Here is a 15,561-nt window from a genome sequence, read left to right on the forward strand (position 1 = left end):
GAATGTGCAATTTCTTATTCCAGCTCTTACCAAAACCTTTTTGTATGTACTGTTGACCTGTAGAATAGTAAACTTTACATTAAAACTGTACCTACTGCCTTTCTGAAGCCCATCGCTTGATACATGGCCAGAACTCTTTACTTCTCACTAACTAGGGTCTAGGATGTCTTTGCATAGCACACATACTGTGCTCAAGCAGTATCTCAGAATGGGCTGGCATTCAAATTAAAATGAAGGGGTTGTCCCTTTACCTATCAGTTTAGTGAATCTCTACTTGATACTGAGAAGGTTTTTAATTCTCACTGCCTGTGTTACATCTGCTGAAGTGATGACAGATAATTGCAGTGTTACCATGTTAATAGTTTTCTACAAAAACTGCCTCCATATTTGTTTGCTTTTACTGACAAAGCTAATGGCAGTTGTTAATAAAAGTAATGATAATACTAATGAAAGCTCAGTAAAATCTGAAAATAAACAATCTTCTTATAAAGGCCTAGTAGTTTATTTCTGTGTACTGATTTTAAGGAGGTATGTATGACTGTTGGAAGGAAAACACAAGGTTACAGGTATTTTAAAAAACCAGCAATATTCAAACCGTTAAAAGAAATTGCTTAACTGGTGTTTTTTTTTTTTCTGAGAGAATAAGATCTTATAACCAGAATTTTTAGTTGGAGTTCAATTTCGAAGTACTTAAGGGTTTTTTTCAGAATTGTGTGGTTCACTTTCCTCAATGTTAGTTAAAAGTTGCTTAAAAGTATTCAAAATGAACACATTGGTTTTATAATGTGTCAAATCCTACAGAACTGCTATGTGATGTCAACCCAGATGCCTTGCAGTCGGGGCACATGCAATTGGCACCAGAACCTCACCAGCTGCAGTGGCTGTGTTGCAGAGGGCACTGGCATTCTCACGCTGCTAGCTGTCTCCTTTCTGGCTGATTGCTGTTTCTGTTAGCCGCCTTGATAACCCAGCAATCATCACAATGTTGTACTTTATTTTCACTTTACCAATGTTTTTTTTTTTCTTACAAATGGTTTTTACTTACAAATTCCCCTTTCTTCTGGTCATGCACGGTCATCCTCGCATTTGTCACCACTGATCACTGTAGCTGCACATGACCATGAAAATAATATACAAACCTCATCTGGTACAGATTGCAGTGTCTTATGTCTATCAGATTTAATGTAAGCTTTTTGGCAGCAATAACCCAAATCCTTATTGATTCCCAATCTAGTTGTAATGGTAGCTTGAAGCTTCAGTATGAGTCTTTGAATCAATTAAACAATCCAGATGCAGCTGCACTTAGACAGCAAATGGTTATCCCACAAATTTCCATGACTGCCGTGCAGCCTTTGACCTTTAATTTGTGGGCTCATCTAGTGTGAGCTCCTGAATAGTGAATTGAGTCTATTGATAACAGGCTTGATTTTTGTATCTTATTTTGTAATTACGACTTGGTGTATTCTTAGAAATAGTCTGCAGGAATTTATGAACATAAGTTGAAGATTACTGCTGTGGAACAATGCAAATTTCAAAGATTGGTCTGAAGTCCATGAGAACAAAACCTTTTCTGTTACTATAATCTAGCTGTGAAATTGCTTCAAAAAAGGTCATAGATATTCAGGGTCTGGCTAAGGTGCTACCAACTCTCAAGATGGTTTTCCATCATAGTCAGGAATGGTATTTGACACCTTTTCTTTTCCTATTTCTATGCACACAGGCATGTGTGTCTAGATTGTATGGATTTCTCTCATGGCACTCTGGCATTACCATCTGTAATTGTATCACATACCATGTCACCTACAGCAGTGTCTTAATGGCCCAAGCTCATAAAAACCTGGGAGAACTGGCCATCTAAGATGAGCTTCTAAAGAAACCAGGCAGCAGAGCAGGGAGTTGCTCTAGAAAGCAACTACAATTATTTTTTTTTTTCTCTCTGTCCTAGGATAAAAAGCTCTCAGACTCAGATCAAAAAAGGGTATTTTCATAAGTAATTCCCACTGAATGCACGAAAGTGCTGGAATTTTATTAGGAAAGGTTGAGAACCATTCAGGAATGCAGGTACTTGAGGAATAAGCGCCAGCCAAGAAGCATGTTTCACAACCTCAGCAGCAGCTATGTTTGACTGAAGGACCTAATATAAGTGCCTTTGTGCAAATTTATAATTTCAGATATGTTTTTCAGCATTTTCTAAGAATATTTAAATAAAATATTACCTGGAAAATGCTGACTTGCATAAAAGTTGAATTTCCCTTAAATCGGAGATTTTACACTCCCTACCTCAGCTTACATACTTGTACTCATGAACAGGAGAGCAATTATAAATAATATAAGCCTAGCATGATTTTCTAGCAGTTTATGCATCTTCCTCTCCAAAAATACTCTGGACAAAAGAAAACAATGTGTTGTATAATATAGAGGTGAAACTTCTGTAGTCTTAAGTTTATCCTCATAGCCAATATCTTTTTCTTCCTTTCCAACAAATTCTCTTTCAAATACCTCCTCAAACTCATTTATTTTCCCTTGCCTATCTGCTTTGTACATTCTCCGCACCTCACCCCCCCCCCCCCATTTATTTTTTTTCTTTGTCTGTGTTATTCTTGGTAGTTAAAATGCTGTTACGGAGGCTCTCAAATAAACAACCAACCACCAAAAATTAAAAATTTATTATTAACACAATTAACTAGCTCTCCGTAAATCATGGGTTCGAATGTCTGTGAGAGGAGAACAAAACAACTTCCTAGGGTTTAACAACAACCCAAAATGCAGAACAAAGCACCACTCCCTAGGATTTAATGACAACCCATAATGCTCTTATCACTCACCTAACAAGTGAGGGCTCTCAACCTCGAGGACCTGCTCAGGGCAGTGTCCCAACCCAAGTCACCTCGAGGAGTTTCCTTGGGCAGCGTCCTGACCCAAGGGGAGAGTCCTCAACCACCACCAGCGTGCTGCTCCAGGGGACAAGTTCAAAATGGCTTTCCCAGGGGACTCCATTTATACCCAGGCCGAATCTGACCTGTAGTCAATAGCAGCTCCCATTGGCCAAAGGCCCCAACTACCGTGAAGCCCCAAGAGCAAAGGCAATCAGGAGCTGCTACACCGCAGTAACCAAGAAGCTCTGTTTTCATTGGGCAGGTGCACCTGCCACAAATGCCATAATAAATAAAGGTCACTTAAATCATAATATATTTCAGACCATCTTACTTATTTTATACTTTCATTCTTACTTTTTATGTTTGTCTGATGTGCTTTGTAAGCTCTTTGGAACAGAGACTGATTCTGATCTCTGCTGTTCTCATGATGTTTTGATTTAGTTCAAAATAACTGCAGTGGTCTTAGTAGTTATTTAAAGTAATGTGAAATAAAAAATTGTGCTCGCTGTTACCGTTTCACTTCTGAAAGGCATTGCTTTGTTACTATATTGACTGGTAACTTAAGAGTTTGCAACTTCAGACAGTCATTCAATTTACTAGTGACAAATTGGTGCAAATGAGATCAAAATCAGGGCTATTCTAGTAAGATTGTAGAGGTGGACAGAAAAGTTGAATGTAATTCTTAATTATGACTAAGATATTTAATTAGGATGTTTTCTTTTTTTTCCTGACATCAACTTCTGAAAAACTAGCACTGAAATACATGAAAATGGCAATAAAATATTATGCAAGTGAAGTGTTTATACACTTTTATTTTACAATATTTCCATTTGCTTGCACACTGTTTCAACGTTCGGATTTAACTACTTGATTTTTAATACATTTTAGTCAGTCAATAAATACAGAATATAAACATATTAAAATGGAGGGGTTTATAGACAGCATTTTCCTATTAAGAACTGTCAACAAAATCCTTGAAAATGAAATGAGCTGACAACTATATTCAGAGCAGATGCGTAAAGTACCCTTATAGCACATTGCACCATCAATTATTTGTCAAGTATGCTGCCAGATATTAAGTGTTCTGACCTTTGTTATTAATAATAGAGGTAGACACTGGGGACGTGAAAGACAAATACTGTAATGCATGGAAAATCTATTAAAGATTTGACTTTGTTAATGGATATAGAGCCTGTTTCATATCCTGTCACTCCCCTTGCAAGCAATAATTTTATGAAAAGCTGGACATACCATGTAATGGAAAGCCACATTGTGAAAAACATACTTTGATATAATAAAATGTTCCTAAGTTAAGTAAATCACAGTGACAGATTGCTTGTCATCAGTCTTTACTGCTTTATTTATATGTGTATTTGTCTTTTCCCCTGTTCCTCAGGAAATAATGCAGCAGAACTGAAATGAAGCAAGCTTGTCTTTATTGTATATATTCCTGTATTTTTAAGTTGTTATTTTGCTCAGTATCATCTATCATCTTGTAGAGATTGGCTGGTCAAAGGTTTAATCAACATCTTTCTCCAGAATATAGCTTCTAGCATTTTTAGGTGACAACACTGATGATATGTAAAAATGACAAAACCAGTAGAATGGCCAACCAAAAGACAGAGATAAACACTTGTTAAGGGAAGTGGTGGTGTTTAAAAAAAAAAAAAAAAGGTACAAAACCCAACCACTTAACTGACTTAAAAGATCAAAGAAAATAGAAAATGTGGGACGGAGAAAACTCCTTCTTCTGCAGGCACTGATGGCACCATTTCCTGCTTCTTCCTCAATGTAGAATATAGATCCCAGAATGTCTTGCCAGTAAAACGTTAAGCAGTTGGTCCAAGATTTCATGTGGCGTGCACTGCAACTGATTATATGAAAATCAACTGTTTACGTTTATGAAAAAGCTTACTTTGGTCCTAGAAGAGTTGTAGAATTTCTTTTATCACAAGATTTGTTAACATTATACTACTTTCAGACAATAGAACAATTTTTTTTTTTTTTAACATTTGGGAATAACTAGCTTGGTGACAGTGACTGCATCTACAAACAGTATTTCTTTCTGAACTTCACTAATCTAGGTTTGCATAAGATTAATGAAAAATTAGAGCTCCTCTGACTTGTAGTACATTTTTGCTGATGTTACTTTCTTTGCGTCTTGTCATAAATTCTAAATAGGTGTTGAAGTCTGGATTTCCACTGCAAAACCATTTTGAGGTTTGGTTTTTTTTTTTTCCCATTGTCCTACACTAAAAGCCAATGCACAGTTAAAAAAGAACAAAGAATTTGGTATAAAAAGTAGAGAATGAGACAGTATATTTTTGGGAAATTAACCAAAATTTGGACAAAATAAAAAATGTTGCCAAACAACCATATTTACAGAAGCAGTTGCATTCCTCTCTTAAAGATTTAGAAACTCTTTTTAACAGTCCTTAGTGATTTGATGCTTTTACTGTATGCAGGATACACTCTTCTAAATCAACCAGAATTTAAGATTTCGTTTCATGTTCATGTCAACAGTAAGTTTTGACTATTGTTCAAAATTAAATCACTCCATAAGCTCCTTACACATATGTTCCTTTAAACAGTTTGACACAGATGAGAGTAATTTGCTGCAGTTAAAAAATACATAAACTTACAGTGAATATACCAGGAAGAGATCATTGATTATCTAATGATCTCTTCCAGGTAGTATTGGAAACATTGAAAAATCAACATATTTTTCCTTTTTTTTTTCCCCCCCCTTAACTCTGGGCACTGCGTGTACTGTATTTCATATACATGTATGGATTTCCTTCTCCCTTTCTTGCTAAATTGTAAGAGGGGAGAGAACAAAAGCCCTCTAGTGATTAAGTTGGTTTTCCACAGTGTATTTGTAAGTTTGAATTGAAGCCATCTTTACAAGCAAATGGCTTTATTAAACTAAGCACAAAATTATTCAGATACAATAACGATGATTCCTTTTTTAAATGTAATTTTTTTAATATATAAATTTTTATATATTTTTATATATATATCCACTCCAGAAATTGTTTTCCTTTTGTTCATATTAAGTGAGCACTTCATGTTGTAGGTACATGGCACTCTGGCCCATGGAATATCCAGGAAGTAATGCAGTTGATAACAATACTTTATTAAATTCGATGCAATACTTTATTAAAACCACTAATTGCTTCATGTTTTGACTTTTATTCATACATATTTTATACATGTATATCAAATTTTCTGTCCAGCTGGAAAGACATGACTTGATTTCCTGACCAAAGAGGATTTTGTCAACACACGTTATTTTTAACAAATATACCCTCTTTCCTGCTCCACACCATGACTTCTTATCAACTACGTAACTTTGAGTTTCATTACTTATTTTTCTGACGATCTAAGCCTGTACTTTCGAGTATCTGAAACAGCAACAGCCAACATTTTGTCTACAGTGGGCTGCACAGGCTTTTAAGGGATTCATCAAAGGTTGGTGAACCTTTGGTTGGATTCCCTTTCCATGTCACCCCCATGATCTGTTATGACCTCCTAGGATCAGCTACTAGATTACTAAACACACTTTCCATTCCTGTGCTTTTTACATAATGGACTGGCATGCAGCCTTGTGACAGGGTATACACTCTGCCTCCATGCCATGACCTCCCACACCATGCACATTCCTGTCATGTGGCAGACACACATTTACTGCGCTGGTGCAGTGACCTGTTTCCATTACTCAAGAGGCATGTGCTGCAGCACCCTCAGGAAACAGTCTGACAGGAATGAGCCACTCAAACCCTGCTCTTGTCACCTCCCAGGAGAGATGAAAGCAAGCAGTGGCCAAATTAGTTGTTTGTTCAGCCTGGATTTTTGTCTGTGACCCACGGATTGAGAACCTGTGTGGCATCCTGCAAGGAGAGCAGGGATGGTGGGGAGTGAGGTGCTCTGTGCTGCCAATGAATTTAAAGGCAAGGCCCCAAGATACTGCTTACTGGGTTGCTTGGGTCAGAGATGACCCTTCCTATGGAGGTAAGGAAAGAGATGAAGTCCTGAATGAGCACGTTTCTGAGACTGATAGCTTGATTGCTGAAACCTTCCAGGACAAAGTAGTTTGTCATGACGCTGTGGTTAATGAGGCTTTAGTGAAAACTTTTTTTTAACTTCATAGCATTTTGAAGTATAAAATGACTTTGAAATCTCTATTAGTTTTGGCTTCTGTATTTAACTGTATTTACAGAAATGAGTTTTGTGAATCTGCCTTACCCCAAGGCATTTCTCCTGTATTTGACACCTGATAAGGAAGTGGATGGTCACAGCACATGTACCCTTTTAGTTGTTTCTGACACAAGGAGCAGTTTTTATTAAGGTGGGCTGGTTCAGAACTGTTTGTTTTACTTGCGTAGTGTTCAGATTCAGAATTCTTTTTTTGTTAGTAGTCGAGTTTGATAAGAAATCTTAAATTTCAATTTCTATAGTATCATGTTTCTGGGGTTTTTTTTCAGTTTTACACTGTTACAGCCTGGTGTTTCTTGGACTAGAGCAACAGTTTTGTAGTAAACTGTACAGTCTGCAGCCAGTGGCTAGACACTTTTTACAAAGTGTACCTCTATATTCTGTGTCTCATACTGCCATCTAAGGGCCACATAGGCTGAGAAGGTGGCTAAAGGTTCTTCAGTACTTTTCTTTCTCCTTATTGCCCTTCCCTTTGAGCAGTCAGCAATTCGTGGAGGAGAAGGGTAGGCAGGGAATTACAGCAGTCCTTTGATGCAATATGCTGTTTCATCTGAGGATAGAGGAATCTTCCAGATAATTGAGAAATTTGAATGCAAATCTGAGTTGTAGTCTTTTAGGCAAATGCCATTGAAATGAGTTTGTGTAAAAGCCAGCAAATAAGAAAGCGAGATTACAGGATTTGAGGCTACTCTTGAAACAAGTTAAGGAGTGTAGTGCTTAGAGTCCAGAAGAGTTTCAGTTGAAACTCTCAGTGGTGAGGGAGTGTGCAGTTGAGATTCTTAAAGGTACCAAAGTCCTTGACTCCTACTGATTTAAGGGTTAGTGCTTTATAATAGAATTTACTTATTATTAAGATTTTCCCTAAAAAGGTACAAAATAACATGAATTATTTTCTTCTTTCTTCTAATTTAACTGGTTTTGCATTTCTGGGTGTTTCGATTTTCCTGGACTCAGGGAAAATGGGCAAGAATGTGGTATTTCTTTTAAGAGTATGTGATATTAAATAACATGAACATAATTTATATATTTTGGGGTTTTCTTTCCAGGATAAAAATGCATTTTTATTTTTTTTAATCTGCAAACTGTACTTGTATAGGCGTAATTCTGTAGCACCTTTCGCACACAGATGTTTTGAACTACAAGTATGATAAAGAATTAGCGGCAGAAGCGAAACATTTCAGTATTTGTCAATATAGTAGTGGTGTCATTGACTGACAAAAGCAGTTTTTATAATGAGTGCCCTTTTGAGCACAACTTTATTTTACAATGTATGACTTGTTTTTCAGGCTAGTTTCCAGAAAACCTTGTGTAATAGAGAAAGTAATTAATCTTGCATGTTACTTTGACAGGCTCATGCAAGCAAAGACCTGGAAGAGCAGTTGCGGTCTGTGTCCAGTGTGGATGAACTCATGACAGTACTTTACCCAGAATACTGGAAAATGTTCAAATGTCAGTTGAGGAAAGGAGGTTGGCAACACAACAGGGAACACTCCAGCTTTGACACAAGATCAGATGATTCCCTGAAATTTGCCGCAGCACACTATAATGCAGAGATCCTGAAAAGTAAGTACAGGACAGAAAACATGTTCTAACACACATTAAAATCTGAAGGCTTCTCAGTTGTGTCAAAAATATTTTAAAAGCTGAGTATTGTCAGTAAACCAACCTCAGCAGTTTGAAGTAATGTCTATAACATAAAAATCTTTGATAGTCAACCTTCCATGAAGAAATTAATCGCTTTGCAGATGTGTTTTTGGTGCATACACTGTAAGAAAGGTATAGACTGCTTTCTCAGCTCAGTAGATGTAGGAAGTTAAGTGCTCGTCTTCAGGTATGAGGAATCCTGTTTTGTAGACTCTATAACAATTTTGCAGAAAGCAAAGAGAGAACTAATATTTGGATTCATTGAACTGTTTCTTCTCATTTTCTGCAATTACGTCATGGCTGGGAATGCATTCTTCTCTTACACGTTTTTGCTTTAGGATGCCAAATAACCCACTTGTAGCTTTTTGCTGTTACAAGAAGGCAGTTGTCAGGATGTTATGCTCAAACCAGAAAAAAACAGCTTTCAAACAAATATGTCAATACCCCTTAGTGTTTTGGATGGCCTGGATAAAAATATATTCGCTTACAGTTTAAGCAAGTGCTTGCAGGCAGAGATACACAGGATTTATAGCAGGACGTGTATTTTTTGACATGATACTGGAAATCATGTGCCTTAATGGAGACTTTAAAGTACACATTAAGTGAAATTTCTATTTTTGCTGAATAGCCTACCAAAAACTGGTGCCAAGAGAGGCTAATGAGGACTGTACAGCTGCAAGTCTCATGGCTATTTAGTGTAAGATTTTATTTGGTAAAAGGCTGTATAAAACGGTGTAAAATGTTTGCACAAATTTGCATGGATAATCTGGACACAAATATCACCTTTCAGATTAAATCATATGGTGTATATAATTGCTAAGTAATTATGGTTTTCTTTAAGTTATAGTCTTGTAGTTAACAAAGTAAACATATTCAAATTAATTTCACATTAACTGTGTAGGTATCAAATTTAATGTTTCTAATATATTCACTCCAAGTGAAGTACTATGTGGGACTGGGTAAAATTACTTTATGGAGATGTGCAGTACTTCTTTAGACTTCGTTCAAGGTGTGACTCACCCCCGGCATAGGAGAAAGGACATACACAGCTTTAGCTGCTGGCCAGTAGGTCGAGGGTGATTATTCTCCCCCTCCACTCTGCTCTTGTGAGACCCCACCTGCAGTACTCTGTCCAGCTCTGGGGCACCCAGCTTAAGAAGGACATGGACCTGCTCAAGTGGGTCCAGAGGAGGCCACGAAGATGATCAGGGGGCTGGAGCACCTCCTCTATGAGGACAGGCTGAGAGAGTTGGGGTTGTTCAGCCTGAAGAAGGGAAGGCTCCTGGGAGACCTTATAGTGGCCTTCCAGTACTTAAAGGGGACCTACAGGAGAGATGGGGAGGGACTCTTTATCAGGGAGTGTAGGGATAGGACAGGGAGTAATGGTTTTAAACTGAAAGAGGGTAGATTTAGATTAGATATAAGGCAGAAATTTTTACAAGGGTGGTGAAACACTGGAATAGGTTGCACAGAGAGGTTGTGGATGCCCCCTCCCTGGAAACATTCAAGGTCAGGTTTGACAGGGATCTAGTTGAAGATGTCCCTGTGGGCGGCTTGCACTGGATAACCTTTAAAGGTGCCTTCCAACCCAAACCATTCTGTAGCTATGATTCTATATCGTAAGATCTGCCCAGCCTTGTTAGTTTCCCTCTTAGCTCAGCTGTGACTTTCTTCTGTTCCATGACAATATGTCACATCCCTGTGAAGAAGAAAAATTAGCTAGAAGTTAACACAGAGAGATGCAAGTTCCACTGAATAAAGGGTGTGACTCTAGCAATGTGTATTCTTGTTCTAAACTTAAAAAAAAATCCTACTAATTTACTGCAGGAGAGTATTGTTTTTAAACAGTTACTTTATAACACATGAAATTCCCTATAACTTGGCAGGTATTGATACTGAATGGAGAAAAACTCAGTGCATGCCACGTGAAGTGTGTGTGGATGTGGGAAAAGAGTTTGGAGCAACTACAAACACCTTCTTTAAACCTCCATGTGTATCCACCTACAGATGTGGAGGTTGCTGCAATAGTGAAGGACTCCAGTGTATGAATATCAGCACAAATTACATCAGCAAGACAGTAAGTTCTCACTCTTATTACAGTCCAAGTGCTTCTTGCAAATCCATTTGTGATCATGCATATTTTCAACCTTCTTACTGATACTATGAGGAAGGAAAATAAAGAAATTCCTGAATACACAGGAAAAACAGCTGAAGAGACTACTGCCTGGAAGAAATTGTTTAACACTCTTTCCCCCAGATAGAGAGAGAGAGAGAGGGAGAGGGAGAGAGATATTTAGGGGTGAAAAAAAATAAGTAAAATTATTATGTCCTGTTCTCAGTTTTGAGTTTACCCATGAAAGTATATTCTATCCTGGTTTGGGGTGGGTTTTTTTTGGTTTTTTTTTTTTTACATCTACCATTTGCCTGCTGTATGAGGCAAGCACTCTCTGGAAAACTAGCCTCTAATTTTATTAGTGAACACTGTTTTAGGACATGTGCAGACAGGATATATGTTGCAAATAAAGCCTTTTAGGAACTGAACTTTACTGTATTAAGAGATACTAGTATAATCTACCTATTTCTTTTGTTTTAATGTATCTTCCTCAGGTGTATGTGTGGTTTTTATTCTTTAAGTTCAGGGTTAGTGAGTCAGGTAGGAATGTGCAAAGATTATGTATTGAGCCTGTGAGCTGCCTTTAAAGGAGAAGCATACATGCGTTATTCTATTTTCAGTAGCTATAACAATTATCACAATTATCTTACAACAACATTTCCCTCAAAAATCATGTAAAACAGCTACACTTCAAAATGTTTGCTAGGGTATTTTGCTTTTGTTACAGTGTTTGTTAGGTTTTTTGTTGGTTATAAGCTTCTTTGTTTTTTACTTCGTGTTTCTGATGCTTTGAGGAAAACTAATTTTAGTGTAAATCTTGCTTTCTTTTTCAACTAGATTCATCTAGCTGAAGATGCAATACGTATTTATAAGGAAGATACACAACTGCATAGCAAACTATAAAATGGTTGCCCATGGAAATGTCATTCCTTTGTTATGAAACTTCTTAGTGCTCTGAAGATTCTTGAGAGGGGATTAGGAAAAGGGGACGTAAAGAAAACAGGAAAAAAAACCCTCATTGTTTTTAATACATTTTCTGTCCTCATTTCTCACCAAATCTGTCTGTCTGAAACAGTATATTCTACCAAGAATTTTCAATCCTACATTTAAGCTAGTAGTCGACAGCCACACAGCACAGAAATAATGTAACTCAAATAGCTTAAACTGGGAAATCTACAACACTGATTTTGTTCAGGCCCATAGTTATTCCCACAAACACCTGTCCTAATTCCAGTTGCTTGAAAGGTGTGAATATAATTTTCATATTATAAACCAACAAATATGACCTTTTTTTTTTGGCATGTATTTTATAAAGTTTAGCTTACTGGAATAAAGGTTGATCTAGTTACAGAGAGAGTTGTTCTATTTAGCATAGATTTCCTGGTCTTTGAGAACCATTTCGGTTTGGGGTAAATAATCCATTTCTATTCATCTTTCTTTTCATATCTATTGAGTGAAGTAATTTTTTTGCCTAGTAGAAAATGTTTAGTACTGAGTTTCTTTTTTGAGTTCTTGATATCATTGGTGATGATATGATATAGGAGTGGTTAAAGATTTGAGAGACTCTGAAAAGGAAAATGTTAAAGAATTTATCAGAAAGAAGATAGAGACAATAGCATTGTTTTGTTTTCTTACCTATTCTGTAAAAGCAAGCAATTTAATCTCTGAGTTTTCTATCTTGCTTCTGCTTTCCAGTTTTATCTGGTCCTTGACAGAATGCAGTTTTTAAAAAAACCCCTTAATAAAGGAAGAGAGCTATAGCTATATCTCTTCATCTGTCATCATCTCAAATCTTTTTAAAGTTATGTGACCACAGCTTACCCTATATCAGATGAGAATTAGGAAGAAAAAAGTATTGGATTCAAGACCCTTCTGTGGAATTCAGGTACCCTACGCACCTATTTTCACTACTGTTTTCCTTTTATTTCCTGAATGAAATAAGAACAAATGGTTAGTAACCAGGCATCTTCTGCTTTTTCATGAGTCACCATTTTTGTAGCTTTATTTTTGGTGCATAAACTCTGTAAGATAACTTCATACTCTTCACTCTGCAGAAAAAGTGCTTAATGGGAAATTAACTTTTCAGCTGGAGGTCTTACTGTGAGGGCAAGCTCTAACATTGGTTCCAGATATTAAAATCTAAAATAAGTTGATATCAGCTTTCATCAAAATTAATTAAAAATAAAAGAGCTAAGCATAGAAATTATTTTTATGGGGAGCAAATCATTGACTGCCAGGAGAATAGACTAGGTCAGATGGTCCCAGATTGGCTTGTGGGACACTGTGGTGGTCCAGAGAGAGGTCAATAGTTCTCTAATTTGGGCTGTGTTCCTCCTTTCTATCTACTTAACTTTATTAAGAGAAAAATAGAAAAGTATTCTGCTTTGCTTTTAATACCATTTTTTTTCCACAAAAACTGTTTTTGTAGTTTCTAAGGAGTGTTTATACAATCAAGACTAGAATATGAGAGAATTTCTTAATTAAGATGTGGTGCAAGGTCTATAAAAACATTTGAGGACCCCCTAGGCTAATTCGTGAAATGCAGTAGTTCTTTTTCTTCTCCTTTATCTGTGACACTGCAGTCACACAGCTTTGTAAGTTGTGGCTTGTCTAATAGAGGTCTATGGAGAAGATGGTTGGTTGGTTTTGGGGTGTGGTTGTGTTGTTTTTTTCTCTTATTCATTATTAATCAAACAGCCATTCTCTGTTTCCATGTCATGAGTAATTCAACAGCAGTTACAAAGATTGGAACTACCTGGTGCAGCAACAGCCTGTCCTTCAGCTGTACTTTTTTATGCCCCACCTATAGATACTTGCTTATAGGTTGAGGGAAAGCAGTGGGTAGATGTCAAACAGCCATCACATTCCATTCTTCCTCTTGGCTGGCAGAATGGACAATTTTTTGGCTTCTTTCAGATCATTTGATATAAAGGTCCTAAATCTTCTTGTTTCATGGTTACAGTAATAATCCCTCAAGGGAAAACATCTTTCCAAGCAGTTTGAAATCAGATTTAGAGGAGCTTTTCTCACAGGAAACAAGTTAACAGCTTGAAATTGTTTGCCATATTTGAGATGTACATGGTGTTCCTTTACACGATTTGGAAATGCATATGTCACAAGAATTTTAAGTCATTTTGAACTTTACCATTTTTGCCTTTTCCCATGCATTTTTCTGTGTTGGACTGATGATTGCAATGATATAGTAGGCACTATTAATAGTGGGAGATATATCAGTATAATTTCAAAATGGTTTTTTGTTAAAATTTCTGGGAAAAAAGTGATTCAAATATAAATAATTTTTCAAATAGCTTATTTTCATTCTTTCCAGTATAGAGATGTTTAGAGTTTTGATATCACTCTTATATCCTTAACTTAAAAAGCTCTCTATACACACTGTTCTCTCTTACACTGGTTGTATTTGGCCGGCCTTACTGATACTTTAGGAAGTACAAAGATCACAAGTGACGGAAACTGAGAGTCAATCAATTTAAGGGAAACTTGCCAAAATAAACCACAGTCCATCAGAAGAACATAGTGTAGTTAATGTAAATCTGGGAAAAAAAATCATACATAAATCCTATATTTGAAAAGTATATAGAATAATAAGCTTCCATCATCCTGATATGAAAATAACAGTTTTAATTAATTGATATTTCAGAAGTCAGTGAGCATAATAACAATTTTGTGTGCTGATACAATGGATATTGGCATATATGATGATAGTGCTGAATAAATTAATTTAGCCACTGAAGCAAAGGAATACTTTGTATAGAAATCAATGGTTTTTCTGGAAAGAATGGCATGAAGCCCTTCTAGTCTAAAGAAGGAACTATCAATGCAGTGAATCAAAAATACATGCCTTTCTAAGGGAAATTTTTTTTACAGGAATTTTGATAGCACTTTTGGTCAAGCATTCAGAGATTCCTATCAGCTGTTAAATTTTTTTTTTTTTTTTAAATTTTTTTTTAAGGTTAAAATTGTGCTGAGCTCTAGGTTGTAGACCACACTCCAGTCCCACCCTTGTTTCTTCACTCCAGCTCTATAAATGGCTAAAGGAAGAGCACTGCCAGTGTGGGAACTGAAAAGAGCCTACTACAGGGTGGTCTGCAGGACCACGCAGCTCTGGCCTGGAAGCTCTTTCAAGGATGATTGAAGAAATAACAAGGTTGGGAAGAAGGGGGACTGGTGCACTGGTCATCACAGTAATTGCAGGTTGCAGAGTGACAAAGGCCAGGTCTGGTTGGGTAGAGCATTTCAGAGACACCTTTGCCTGATGTCCTCTTACTGTGCTTCTCCCCTGGCAAGTACAGCACAGAGCATATGCACGGATTTAAAAAACTGATGTGTAAAAGAATGCAAATCCAGGGAAAAAATTTGTTTGTACACAATTGTGCAAGTGATCTAATTATTCATTTACCTTTGTGTTAGTCTGAAAAGTTCTTTAATTATATGCCTGTTTGTACCGGGAAACAGAAAATACAAGCATAAGAAGCTGACATTCATGTCTGTAGGATATGCTACCATTTAATTTAGGCTGGTGCAGTGGAGTGAAGGTTAAGTATTAAGCCTGAAATACACCTTATTACAGATTGTGTAATCCAAATGTATGAAGAAAAATTACCTTCCTTCATCTCTGAAGATAAATGTTTCAGGTTTGTTTTGGTTGAAAGACAGTTATAAAGTCACCTTGATAATGGTCAGAGTCAGAAAATA

General features: G+C 36.7%; 1 protein-coding gene across 3 annotated transcripts in view; it reads left to right on the forward strand.

The window, feature by feature from the left end:
- VEGFC (vascular endothelial growth factor C) overlaps positions 1–15,561 on the forward strand; it is an 89,108-nt gene that overhangs the window by 57,383 nt on the left and 16,164 nt on the right. For 2 of the 3 annotated variants that reach the window (XM_074822771.1, XM_074822773.1), the window contains exons 2-3: positions 8,441–8,654; positions 10,622–10,812. In XM_074822771.1, the coding sequence (XP_074678872.1) occupies positions 8,441–8,654; positions 10,622–10,812 (405 nt within the window). Of the gene's footprint in view, positions 1–6,758; positions 6,888–8,440; positions 8,655–10,621; positions 10,813–15,561 lie in introns of those variants that run through there. The other variant, XM_074822772.1, reaches the window with a different exon arrangement.

This window comes from Strix aluco, chromosome 4 (genome assembly GCF_031877795.1).
Source record: "Strix aluco isolate bStrAlu1 chromosome 4, bStrAlu1.hap1, whole genome shotgun sequence".
NCBI lineage: Eukaryota > Metazoa > Chordata > Aves > Strigiformes > Strigidae > Strix > Strix aluco.